The 14,369-nt window shown below is 35.8% G+C and overlaps 1 protein-coding gene across 2 annotated transcripts in view; it reads right to left on the bottom strand.

Annotated features, from left to right (window-relative positions):
* LOC142341728 (uncharacterized) overlaps positions 1 to 14,369 on the bottom strand; it is a 112,261-nt gene that overhangs the window by 18,517 nt on the left and 79,375 nt on the right. For both annotated transcript variants that reach the window (XM_075392896.1, XM_075392895.1), the window contains exon 6: positions 13,046 to 13,281. In XM_075392896.1, the coding sequence (XP_075249011.1) occupies positions 13,046 to 13,281 (236 nt within the window). The remainder of the gene's footprint in view (positions 1 to 13,045; positions 13,282 to 14,369) is intronic.

The following is a 14,369-nucleotide window of genomic DNA, read 5'->3' on the forward strand; positions in this document are numbered from 1 at the left end:
AAATCCAACCGTTTAGCTCGTGGACAAATTACTTCCTCTCACGTTAAACAATTGAACAAATTATACACAAAAGGTAGTGCAGCTTTTGGTAGCATAGCTAATTTGAAGAAAGCCAGTGGTTTACCAAGATCCAAAGTGGTTCAATACCTTCAGTCGAAAGCCCCATACACAAAATACAGACAATTCAGGAAAACTTTTCCGAGACTAAAAGCTGTTGCATACAGAATAAACGAAATCTGGTCTGTCGATGTGGCGTATATGGATAAAATTGCCCAACACAACAACGGAGTCAAATATTTACTGGTGGCTGTTGATATTTTATCGCGATACTCTAGAGTGCAACCAATGAAGGCTTTATATGCAAAAGACGCTGTTGAAGCGTTCAAAAAAATGATCAAACAGAAAAAACCAGAAAGAGTTTGGACAGACAAGGGATCCGAGTTTAAAGGTGAATTCAAAAAATTTTGTGGAAAGAGGAGATTCATTTATATACAACCGAAAACGAAACCAAGTCGGCATTTGCTGAGAGGAATATTCGATCGCTCAAAAACATTATTCACAAATACCTGGAGGAAAATTGGACTTGGACTTATATTAAGCAATTGCCCCAGTTTGTAAATACTATAAACAGTCGTGTTAATCGTGTTACCCAACTTGCGCCTAATAAAACTTTCAAAAAACATGAACCGTTTCTAATATCCCTAGCAGTTAGCACAAAAAAGTACAAGCCAAAATACGAAGAAGGAGACCTGGTTCGGATTGCAAAGCCAGACGAAACATTTAGGAAAGGTTGTAAACAAAATTACACAGACGAAGTCTTCACAGTATTCAAGGTTGCCACCCTTAGTCCACCAACATACAACCTTATAGACGCAAACAACGTTATAATTGAAGGTAAATTTTATGAACCAGAATTAGTCCAAGTGAACGTCCTTCCTGTCGAAGACTAAACATGAGTATTAATAAAGAATTTACTATTGATTTGATATCGAATGCATCAATGGGAATTTTTACCAATAATACTATGGCCAAGTTTCGAAATCAACTCGCCCAACCATTACAGTTAGATGGAGATTGGCAAGTTGCCCTTGCTTCAATATCATTTCCATCAAACATAAACAATATAAACTCAGCCGAAATAGTTGCATATGTCAGTTCTGGCGCTGAACTTGATGCTTCACATAACCGCACTGGACAACTTCGAAGAATTCGCAAAGGTATATACAACAGTTCAGAAGAGCTTCTGGAAGAAATTTTTCGAATCGCTCAATTGAAAAACTTTGACTATGATTTTGACACTGTAACGCAAAAGTTAGTTTTGAAATTTGGGCCTAACGAAGGTTTGTCATTTGAATATGAAGAAGTCCCCAGTATTCTTGGTTTTAAAGGAATAAGAGATACTTCGAATCCTGGTTTTATTCACATTGGTTACAAGTCAGAAAAAGCAGGCAACACTTTGAACAGACATGTTGAAGATTTTCCAGTTGATATCACTTGCGGAGCACAGCTAATATTTGTATACATTGATATAATTGAACATCAAAACGTTGGTGATGTGAGAGCTCCGGTAATAAAAATCATTGAGTCTGAAAGACGTTTGAGAAACGGTAGCATAATTACAGTGACACCCATACACCATAAGTCTTACACAAATTTGGATTACAAGCCAATATTATCAAACAATATTCAGAACATCCAGGTAGAGTTGAGAAACGAAACTGGAAAACTAATTCCTTTTACTGGAACCGGAAAAGTTATAGTCATTTTAAAATTTCAAAAAATTATTCGATATGGAGACATACTACAGCAATCAAGCATCTCAATCAATGCCGCATTTTTCCGGACACTACAGACAAAGAGGCAGTGGTTTTGGAGCGCTTGCTGCAGGTATTGGAAGAGTTGCTCTGCCATTAGCACGCAAATTTCTCTGGCCCGCAGTGAAAAAGATTGGTCGTGATTTATTGGTTCAGGGAGCACCAGAGTTAGTAGAAGTTGCAACCAAAAGAAAGTCAGCAAAACAAGCACTGAAAAGTACAGTAGCCAAAACAGCTCGCAAACAAATAGGTGGATCACTTCAATCACGTATTGCATCAGGTCGTAAAATAATTAGACGAAAAAGACGACAATACACGAGACCTCGCTCAAACCAAAAACGAAAAATCTCAACCAGAAGAATCATTTCTCAAAAACCCCGTCCAAAAAGGAGTCGTCTGGATTTTTTCTCGCGAGTGAAAAATGCGAACTAATATTGTAATACCATCTGAAGCTACTCACAGTTCTCTAGACTTATTTGAAAAACCACCTTTGCTGGTAACATTTGATCAATCATTCGAGCAAAAAACAGGACCGCTTTATTCGCCCTCAGGATCATCATTGGAGTTTGAAGTTGTTGGTGATCGCAACAATTTTATTGACTTGCAAAAAATTTACCTGGAGATCAAGTGTCGAATACTTCAAACAGATGGAACGGATTTGCGCTACACAGCTGGTGATGCTAATGCCAGTGATCTTCCATATTTTGCTAATAATATCCTTCATTCACTTTTCGCCGACTTTACTGTTTCTGCAAATGGTATCAAAATTTCAACAGCTAATGGACACTATGCACACAAAAGTTTCATAGAAACTGAATTCTCTCACGGTACAGACGCAAAGAAAACCTGGCTAAAATGTCAGGGTTACGAGTATGAGGAAAACCCGGGCACTATTCCAACAGCAATATCAGATATAAGAAAAAGAACAGTGCGACAATCCGCACGCATAACGTTATATGGAAAGTTGGCGGTTGATTTCTTTTCATGTGAGAAACATTTGGTTAGTGGAGTTACCTTACGCATTTCAATGAGAAGATCTCAAGATGACTTTGCCGTCATTAGTGAGGACCCCGCGAAACTCTACAAGGTTAAAATAGATGAGGCTAATGTATTTGTCAGGAAAATGACGGTATCAGATAATGTTGTAGGTGCAATTGAGAAGACATTATTGAAAACTCCGGCAATTTACCGATACAATGAAGTAATTACCAAAACATTTTTGGCTACAACAGGCCAACAAAGCTGGAAACATGAGGATATTTTCACTAAAGAGCCAATCAGAAGAGTCATTGTTGCATTATGCGTTGGTACAGCATTCATCGGTACCAACACCGCTAATCCATTCCATTATCAAAAATTTGGTTTAAGAGAGATAACCATTTATCGAAATGGTTTTGCCACGGCTGGAACTCCAATGTCAACAACTGACAACAAGAGGTTGTACTACAATTCAATGAGTGCATTAGCCTATGTAGAAAATGGCCATGGAATACCTCTGAGTGAGTTCGCAAACCATTATATAATGGTATTTGATCTGACCAGCACTCAAGAGGCAACTCATGACTTCATTCATCCAGAGCTCACAAATTCATCATTGTCTGTCGAACTCAAGTTCGATGCAGCGTTAGCTCATAACGCTGAAATATTTTTTCTCGGGGAAAAAGCCTCTACGATCTACATTGACTCTGCAAGAAACGCATCTAAAAACGCTCTTCCCATGATCACATACTAATGGACGAAGATCAAATTCATCTTCAAGTGAAAAAGTGTAAACACCTCAAATTCAAATTCAGAGGGGTTTATGCTGCTGATAATTATCCTCTGAACTTGCAGACCAACACATTTATTATTGTTAATGCATCACGATCCAACTCTATTGGAACCACTAGGTAGTGCTAGCTAAACGATATGCATACCCAATAATATATTTTGCGGATCCATTGGCTCTACCATTGACTACCTGCAAGGATATTTTCAACCGTTTACAACAGTGTGAAGACTTGGAGATAATGATGGATGTCATGGAACATAGAAGAGACATTCAGTCTCCATTGCAATCCTCAGACTCCCAGCTTTGTGGTTTATTTTGCATATACATTGTTCATTATTTTTATAGTGAGAAATTTCCATTTATACCTGATGTAAATGAATTAGAGTTGCTAGCTTTTGTAAAACATATGAAGTAAAATTTAATTTAAATTTCAAACAACAACACTATTTGAATATCAATTTTTACAAAATTGAAAGGTTATGAAAGAGTTTGAGGATTCTCGCACAAAACTCCCATGGCCACTAAGCAGAATATCCATTATCCGATAAAGAGTTGAGGAGTGTTCACCTAGCATAAGCTGGCAAAATCGTTTTATAGTTACATCAGGGACTGTAGAAGAACGTTTGTTGGCCGTAATAGTACTAAAAGATTTCGCTGTTGCCTCACTCAACGGTGCTGGAAGTGGTTTCTGGTTCTTGGTAACTGAAGAAGAAGTTGATTTTGAAAGGTACTCAACAGCAATATGTAGTCGTGAAATTATTGCACCGCGTTTAACAAAGTCTTTTTGCGTAGGCTGAATAAGTAATTTGAAACAGTTAACGAGTCACGGTATCACCGCAGGTACATAAAGAGAATCGAATAAATTATCATCCTGCGAACCAAATTCATACATAACATGATAATGATTGGAGCCAAATGTACAACCTTCGATAACTGTTGCAGATGAATGATAACCATATGCATAATTTTCAATTGTTGTGTGTTCAAGTTTTGGTTCCGTCTCACAAATATTGTACTTGAAACGTTTTTGAAATTTCTTGAAATATTCGGGACTGTTCTCATACATTGCCTCAACCATAACGAACAAAAAAGAAAAAGCTAATGAACTAACTATGAATGCATAAACAATGACAGGAAGCAAAAAGGTTTAATATAAATTATTCCGATTCCTCATTGACTATTACAGATGTTTTTGGTATCTTCTTTTGGCGCTGAGTCGGTGTTTTGACAGCCCGTTTTGCTGGACGCTTCGAGTCATCAGTTGAATCCGGTTTTAGAAGTGAGTCGATCAAGCCAACTGGTTGATCAAGCATTTGTTCTAGTTTTTCTATGTTCTGACATATCAACCGAAACTCTGGCGCCGAAAGTGTAATTTTTTGATTGAAATCCCAGTCGGACCTGTTCACTATCACGTTTGAACAATTTCAAGGATAATTAGGTGCCAGTGGTATGATAATTCTTAACAGCAGCCCTAACAAGCCGTTTTTTATTGAGCGAGAGATCCAAATGAAAGTCACTGTACTCAGCATCCTTCGACAAAACATTACCCATAATGTTGCATATATTGAGACAAACTGTATCAAAGTAATCTGAAATGATGAATGACTAATAAGTTACTGTTTATTGGAATGTAAACAATTTCAAACCCCACGCCAACATGTCTAGACAAGATAACAGCTGAGCAAACAAACCCACCCACCCTAGCGTGTAAACAAATTTATACTCCTCTATATCAGCTATGACGTTTATACGAAATATGAAATTCAAGAGATCGGAAAAAATATACCCTGCTGAATCAAGACCCATTCAATGTCACAATTGTCCAAAACAATTTAAAAATTTCCGTTCACTAATGCAACATCGCCGGGCCAAGCATTATAAAGGCCATAGCGGAAAACAGTTTTACAAGTCCCGACCTTGAAATTTAAAAACTGACAAATTTTCATTAGCAATGGATAAATTAGGTCGCCTCCTCGAGTCTATTTATATTTCCCGAGAGCACCCCAATTCAACTTAGGTCAATATGACATAATTCTATTTATAGACATGACGGAATAATGATGAAATGATTAAGTCAAATAAACAAATCGGTCTGCAACAATTTTTTCAATCTTTCCGCCATTGTTCTCTCTTGTTGTTCAATATAAGTTTTGTGAAAATTCTTTAGTTCTTTGGCTCCTTATTACATTACTGCAAGTCTTTTGTTACTTAACCTTGTTCTAGAATTTGCTTTCATCCTGCTTTTCCATTCAGTTCCATACCATATAAAAACAAGTTTTCATTTCTCTTGTTCTCAGAATTGGTTTTAGACTCTGCTGTTAAGTCTTTATAAAACTTTCTTTCGAAAGAAAAACTGTTTGCTTTGTTACCGCTTAAATCCGGAAAATCAGTAAAAAACATCAATTGTTTATCCATCAACTGCAATATGGCTGCTGAATATTTAGAAATTGCAAAAACAAGTGAGCGAGGTACTAGAACCCTTGTGCGAATGTGTCACAACTTCAAAAAATATTGTCCTTGTGAAGGAAAGCTTTGATGACAAGACTCAATTATGGCACACAAAAAACAGCTTTATTGTTCCAGTTAAATACATTGAACCAATACTTGAATACACAAAACAAAACGATTTATTTCATCTTACAAAAACGCCAGAAAAATCACCAAGACAAGAAGAGTCTCCATATGCTCATCGATATTATGGATGTATTACTCCCATTCAAACAAAAAAGCAGGATGTCAAAAAATTGACAAAGCGAACAAGAAAACTTTTTGCAGACTACGATCATGAGTGCATTGAAATTTGGGAAAATTAACTAGGACAGCTAGAAGAAGTTGAGCAGATATCAGATTTTTGGAGTTTCGATCAATCTCAATCGCCTAGTGACATGAAAACTCCGGAAAAAAGTCTCCCTTTACTTTCCAATAACTTTTCGGATGACGTTAGCATCGAGGAAACTCCTCCGTTAAATCAGTGTTACGCTCCAGTCAAGAAGGTGATCAAGTTATCTCGGCTCTAAACAAAACAAACTTTCGTCAAACTCATTGTACATATTGAACTTTTTGTTTTTGGCTGATTACTGTGTTTCAACGTATGAACTTTGTGTTTACTTCTTTAAACTAGTTCTTAATTTAATTTTCACTAATGATTCATCTCAGCATCAAACATAGCATGAGTGTTTGGAAGAAGGAATTAAGCGTTGCAGAAAAATTCAGACATTGAACAAACAAGTGGATGAAAGATTGTATTAAACAAATAAACAAAAGTAAAAAGGGTAGAATTAAAACCAGCTGAAGCTTGGGTATTTTCATATCATGACAAAAAATCAGTAAACAATTTTCAGCAGATACTAGTACGCGATACTAGTGATAAAACAAAACTGGGGTAAACAAATAACCCCGCAGACTGACCTACCTGCACTGAGCAAACAAAAAGCAGGAAAGCAGTTAAACAGTTGAATCTCTGTTATTGGCACAACGGTCTGCGAGACTAGAGGCCCACTGTTTGCTCAGAAGTAGCTTTCAGTTGCAAATGTAAACAAAACGTTTGCCGAGCAGTAGCTTTCAGTTGCAAAAGTAAATAAACAATACGCGCACTCTGATTGGGTTAGAGAGTTGTGAAAATGTGTGACAACCCAATACTCGATTTTGTTTGCTTTTTGCCTTAACTTTACAAACACAACTATTTTCTTTAGCTTCTGATTCAAATATCTAAAATCTTTTGAAAAGTCAGGCATTGTCCCAAAATTTTTAGCCTTTGGCTAGTTTTCTTTCCTTGTTCCACAAACGTTTAAGTTTGAACTAACGAAAATGAATAGTGTCGATTGTAAAATCTGTCATCTAACACTCTCGGATAAGCGCAACCGGATAAAGGTTCGACGAAAACGCCTGAAAAGCAGCTTCCCTTACTGTCGAACAATTTTTCTGATGAAGAAGAGACTCCACCTCTAAGCAATTGTTATGCTCCATCAAAGAAGGTAATCAAACTGTCTCGCCTATAAAAAATTGTTACTTGCTCTACATTCTGTTGTTTTAATTTTGTTTTAATTTTGTATCGCTTTAAAATTAATTATTTCTCATGTATGCTTTTCATTGATCAAGTTCGAACATGATCTTTAACCAATTACGAGAAAGCAATGACAGCAAACCTTTTAAAATACACATCACGATAACTTTGCTAGCCAACACAAATTGTTTCAAGTAAACATTTGATTTGACTTTTGTTGGAAATTCTTTTAATCTGGCAATCAATAATTTATCAATAAGATTCTATTTTCTTTAACAATAAGGTTTTCAAATAGCGGAAATACTATGTTGATTAAACAGACGCTAAAACTTATCGCTTTATCTCTTGTCTAATTAACAATAATTTGGCAAACATGATAACCGTTTTATTATTGACATAAGAGTCTTAGCAACAATTTTAGTTTCGTTGTGTATGTAGAGCAAAGAAAACTGAGTCAATAAACAAATTGTAAACAAAACCACTTTCCAAAAGAATGACTCAACAGGAAATTGTAAATTGTGCTATACACAGTTTTGCATTTGCCTTTTGCGTATTCACTCGTATTAGTTTGTTTTAATTCCCTCAATTTCGGCTTGCTTTAAAACATAAATTTAGAAACTTTTACTCTAACATATTAAACGTTGTTTTAATGTCCTGCGCATCTTACTGACCAAACACAACTCAAAACGACTGACGGCACTAGCGGATTTTTTTTTATATCACAACTCAATTTAATTTTGAAACTAAGGAATATCAATGAGTACCGACACTTGTACTATTTGCAACAAAAAACTTTCGGACAAGCGTAGTCTCAGACGTCACAAACAAACAGTCCATAAACAGTACAAAGAAAATAATTCCTTTGTATGCCATGAATGTGGTTATGAAAGAAGTGGGGTTATTGAAATGGAAAATCACATGAGAGAAAAGCATCTCTCATTCAGACCCCGATATTGTCTTTATTGCAATAAACTTTTTGTTGGTGACTCTTCCTATGTGCAACACATGAATGAAGTTCATGGCTTACCAATATGGAACTCGGACGCAAAAATTGACACATCAGGTGAAATTTTTGCCACTGAGAAGGCTTTTGGTTGTGTTCTTAAAATATATGACATTTCGGTGGACAATAATGATATTGATTTGCTCAGCTTCATGCGCGGTAAACAAAACGAAATTGACAATGTCATTCGATTGAACACCCAAACTCAACCACAAAAAGTTAATTCTGTGCAACTGTAGAGCTTAAAAAACCAGTGGATGAAGAAACTTCACAAGCTGCAGTTGAACATATAACAATCTTTGCAAATTCGAAAGCCCAAAGCGTCGAGTTTCCTGGATTAAATAACGAATGTTTCTCTGAAATGACCGAGCAAATGATAATAGCGTTGAACAAATTTTCATCACATGGTAGCGGTTGGTCGATAAACCAAATCAAAAAGGTTGAAATGCGGCTTACGAAAACGAAACAAATCCGAGCATCCTCGAAGTAAATTTTGCTACCGAGTATTCAAAAACACCAAGACAAGAAACGGTTTTGTCACAGAAAAATTACGATCATCACAGTAGAGAATCACTAAAATTGCAAAAGTGGCTCAGGAAACGAATAAAGGAAGACAAACATATACAAACTCGTTGAAATACTCAAGGTTTAGCAAACACGATAACAAAGAATTACTCTAATTTTGACTTATGTTTCGTTATGTATTGACACTAATTGAAAACCAAGCCTTCGCTTTATTCATTTTTCATGAGGAAGGGTATGGGGTGCAAACTTGCAGTTATTATTTTGTATAAGAAAGTGCATACGCACAAAATTTGCATAAAGATGCTGAAATATTTTACTTAATGACATCTCATTGGCTCTGCCATTTAAAAACAAAAATTAGAGAACTGATGTGTTCACGTTTATTTGCGAAACACACAAATTGATGCACAAGATTGAGCGTGATATATAAAAGTTTATATATTCATATCTTTCAGTTATCAAGGAAGCAATTTATCTCCACCTGCAAGGTTGGTTCGTTCATGTTATTCCTCTTGGCTTTTTGCATATTTTTGTGCATATGTACGTTCATATAATCTAGAATATGACAGTACTTATGCACAAAATTTGCATAAAGAATAATTTTTAGGTCATTATTGTGGCTATGTAATATACAATTATTTTGCTTGATATGCAGTGATGGGTTTGGCGTGTGGGTTGAAGCTTGGTTGGGTGTTTGTGTGTGTGTGTTGGCTGGGCGTGTGGGTTGGGTGTTGGTGGGTTGGGCGTGTTGGTTGGGGTGTGGTCGGGTGTTGGTGGGTTGGGCGTGTTGGTTGGGGTGTGGTTGATGCACAAAACATGATTAACACCGTATCACATCTAATAGAGACAAAAAATCAACAAAGATTTTGGACCCTATTTCTCAAAAAATTTCTTGTCCTCCTATAGGACAAAAATTCGATTTTTTCAATTTTTGAAAATTTCAATTTTCAATTTTTTGAAAATTGAAATTTTTGAAAAAAAATTCAATATTTGAAAAAAATTTTTCCGACAACTTTTTTTTACTCAAAAAACATGCTTCACACAATTTCACATTGATTAAAGCCGAAAAAACGCAAAAAAATTTTTCGACCCCATTTTTCAAAAATTTTCACAAGTTCTGATCTCCTATAGGCCAAAAATTTCAAAATTTGAAAAATTTTTTCCGACAACTTTTTTTAATCAAAAAACATGTTTCACACATTTTTACATTGATTAAAGCCAAAAAAACGCAAAAAAATTTTTCGACCCCATTTTCAAAAATTTTTGCCCATTAAAAAAAGTGTCGACGCCCATTAGCGGTAAATTCTCAAATATGAAAAACTGGATCTGAATACTTTTATGATAAACAAAACATGTAATCGCAATGCTAGCAATAGCAGTGCTTAATTTATATCACTGTTCTAAACAAACAAACAGACCCCGCAGCAAACAGACCCCGCAGCAAACAGACCCCGCAGCAAACAGTTAGTCGTAACAAAAACTGGGTCAAGCTTGTAAACAAATTGAGCAAAGTTATAATCAACCGAAAAGTTTTCCATTTTCGGTCAAAAAAAGGGGGGACAATTTTTGCAATCTATAAAACTTTTGGAAGTGTCCCACCCCGTAGTAGACGGGCGTTCCAAAAATTGTCCAAGCCATTGCAGTGCTTAATTTATATCACTGTTCTAAACAAACAAACAGACCCCGCAGCAAACAGTTAGTCGTAACAAAAACTGGGTCAAGCTTGTAAACAAATTGAACAAAGTTAAAATCAACCGAAAAGTTTTCCATTTTTGTTTTCCAATTTTTCATCACATGGTAGCGGTTGGTCGATAAACCAAATCAAAAAGGTTGAAATGCGGCTTACGAAAACGAAACAAATCCGAGCATCCTCGAAGTAAATTTTGCTACCGAGTATTCAAAAACACCAAGACAAGAAATGGTTTTGTCACAGAAAAATTACGATCATCACAGTAGAGAATCACTAAAATTGCAAAAGTGGCTCAGGAAACGAATAACGGAAGACAAACATATACAAACTCGTTGAAATACTCAAGGTTTAGCAAACACGATAACAAAGAATTACTCTAATTTTGACTTATGTTTCGTTATGTATTGACACTAATTGAAAACCAAGCCTTCGCTTTATTCATTTTTCATGAGGAAGGGTATGGGGTGCAAACTTGCAGTTATTATTTTGTATAAGAAAGTGCATACGCACAAAATTTGCATAAAGATGCTGAAATATTTTACTTAATGACATCTCATTGGCTCTGCCATTTAAAAACAAAAATTAGAGAACTGATGTGTTCACGTTTATTTGCGAAACACACAAACTGATGCACAAGATTGAGCGTGATATATAAAAGTTTATATATTCATATCTTTCAGTTATCAAGGAAGCAATTTATCTCCACCTGCAAGGTTGGTTCGTTCATGTTATTCCTCTTGGCTTTTTGCATATTTTTGTGCATATGTACTTTCATATAATCTAGAATATGACAGTACTTATGCACAAAATTTGCATAAAGAATAATTTTTAGGTCATTATTGTGGCTATGTAATATACAATTATTTTGCTTGATATGCAGTGATGGGTTTGGCGTGTGGGTTGAAGCTTGGTTGGGTGTTTGTGTGTGTGTGTTGGCTGGGCGTGTGGGTTGGGTGTTGGTGGGTTGGGCGTGTTGGTTGGGGTGTGGTCGGGTGTTGGTGGGTTGGGCGTGTTGGTTGGGGTGTGGTTGATGCACAAAACATGATTAACACCGTATCACATCTAATAGAGACAAAAAATCAACAAAGATTTTGGACCCTATTTCTCAAAAAATTTCTTGTCCTCCTATAGGACAAAAATTCGATTTTTTCAATTTTTGAAAATTTCAATTTTCAATTTTTTGAAAATTGGAAATTTTTGAAAAAAATTTCAATATTTGAAAAAAATTTTTTCCGACAACTTTTTTTTACTCAAAAAACATGCTTTGCACAATTTCACATTGATTAAAGCCGAAAAAACGCAAAAAATTTTTTCGACCCCATTTTTCAAAAATTTTTACAAGTTCTGATCTCCTATAGGCCAAAAATTTCAAAATTTGAAAAATTTTTTCCGACAACTTTTTTTAATCAAAAAACATGTTTGACACATTTTTACATTGATTAAAGCCAAAAAAACGCAAAAAAATTTTTCGACCCCATTTTCAAAAATTTTTGCCAATTAAAAAAAGTGTCGACGCCCATTAGCGGTAAATTCTCAAATATGAAAAACTGGATCTGAATACTTTTATGATAAACAAAACATGTAATTGCAATGCTAGCAATAGCAGTGCTTAATTTATATCACTGTTCTAAACAAACAAACAGACCCCGCAGCAAACAGACCCCGCAGCAAACAGTTAGTCGTAACAAAAACTGGGTCAAGCTTGTAAACAAATTGAACAAAGTTATAATCAACCGAAAAGTTTTCCATTTTCGGTCAAAAAAAGGGGGGGCCAATTTTTGCAATCTATAAAATTTTTGGAAGTGTCCCACCCCGTAGTAGACGGGCGTTCCAAAAATTGTCCAAGCCATAGCAGTGCTTAATTTATATCACTGTTCTAAACAAACAAACAGACCCCGCAGCAAACAGTTAGTCGTAACAAAAACTGGGTCAAGCTTGTAAACAAATTGAACAAAGTTAAAATCAACCGAAAAGTTTTCCATTTTTGGTCAAAAAAGGAGGGGGACAATTTTTGCAACCTATAAAGTGTCCCACCCCGTTGTAGATGTGCATTGCAAAAATTGTCCGTCCCCCCGTTGAGGTTCTAGTCACTTTCCTTTACTACTGGTATTGCCCTCTTTCCAGATTAAAATCAATCAAGACTATTTTGTCAATTCAAAGACTCACGTTTTTTTGCAAAGGATTAAATGTTTTTTATCACAAAAGCAAAATATTTATGAATCCTGTCATAAAACTTTACCAAATCATCGGCATATTGGCTCTGATCGGTGTCTGATGAACTGTTTCCACTATGAGGGTGACCCTCAGGGTATCCATAGGCAGCAGAGGGCGAATCGCCACCTGCACCATTGGAGGCAGTCGATGATGAACTGGGGTGACCTCTGGAGTCCACTTGCGGAGGAGTTTTAGCTCCCGCGGCTTCAGATGACTGCTGATCGTGACTACTGGCTGATGAACTGGATTGATGATGTTCGGCTATTACAAAATAATTACAAAATCCGAAACACAGAAATGTTGAAACACCCACTGCAAGACAAACAAATTGACATAACTGCATGAAAATAGTCGGAGCCCAATTTAATTACTTGCCCAATTTCGATCATTAAAAAGTGAAACTATTTTTCCAGTGAAACTATTTCCGCGAATCCTTGTACGGGGCTACCAAAACTACGTTTGAGAAAAAACAACTATATGACTATCACAAAAAGCGCGCATCTTGTGAGCTGAGCAGGAAGGGAGAAAGAAATTAGACTAAATTGTAGAACAGAATGCCCGGCAAAGCAATGCATTTTAAACTTATTATTAGAAAAACATTAACAATGCATTAGAAAAATTAGCAAAAAAAATATATTTCCGAAGCCTTAATTTTACAATACTCCATTGAACAATTGTCATTTATGACCTTGACTGCATTTAGAGTAACCTGAACTGATCTTAAACAGTCATTTAAAAGAGAGCGTGTCATTTATGATTTAAAAACTTGACGCAATTCAGCCAAAACTCAGTGACAACGAGTAAGAAAAATGACAACGTATATAAAAGTAGCTGACGAGCGTAACAAAACCACTCTATTGGGCTTTGCAGCATGAAAAGAAGTAGAACGAAAGAAGCGCCAGATGATAAAACAAAGAAAAAATCAACTGGTTAAATTTATACGTTATGTAAATATCATTATTGTCTCACCAAAGATTTTTCCTGGGAATCTAAAAATAAAGCTAAATGCTTTTTTAGGATCAGCCTCGGTATGACTTAAACGCATTGAGAAGTAAAAATTTGAAAAATGCGGACATGATGAAACCACACATTGCATCTACGGCTAACTACGTGAGAGAAAAAAAGCATGAAAGCAACATATACAGAAAAACTTCATAGAAAAGTCAACTAAAACTGCAAAAAAGTCACTTCACTTTGGAAAATAACTTCCGAAGCGTTCACTTACATCAAGTCAGGTCTTTATTTCAGAACGTCTAAGGCAAAACATTTATCACAGGAATTCTATTACAAGCATAAGATAAACCAAATAAAAATATAGTCGCGATAAACATTAAATAAAACATCGGGCT

The sequence above is a fragment of the Convolutriloba macropyga genome, chromosome 6 (assembly GCF_964194025.1).
Source record: "Convolutriloba macropyga chromosome 6, txConMacr16.3, whole genome shotgun sequence".
NCBI lineage: Eukaryota > Metazoa > Xenacoelomorpha > Acoela > Convolutidae > Convolutriloba > Convolutriloba macropyga.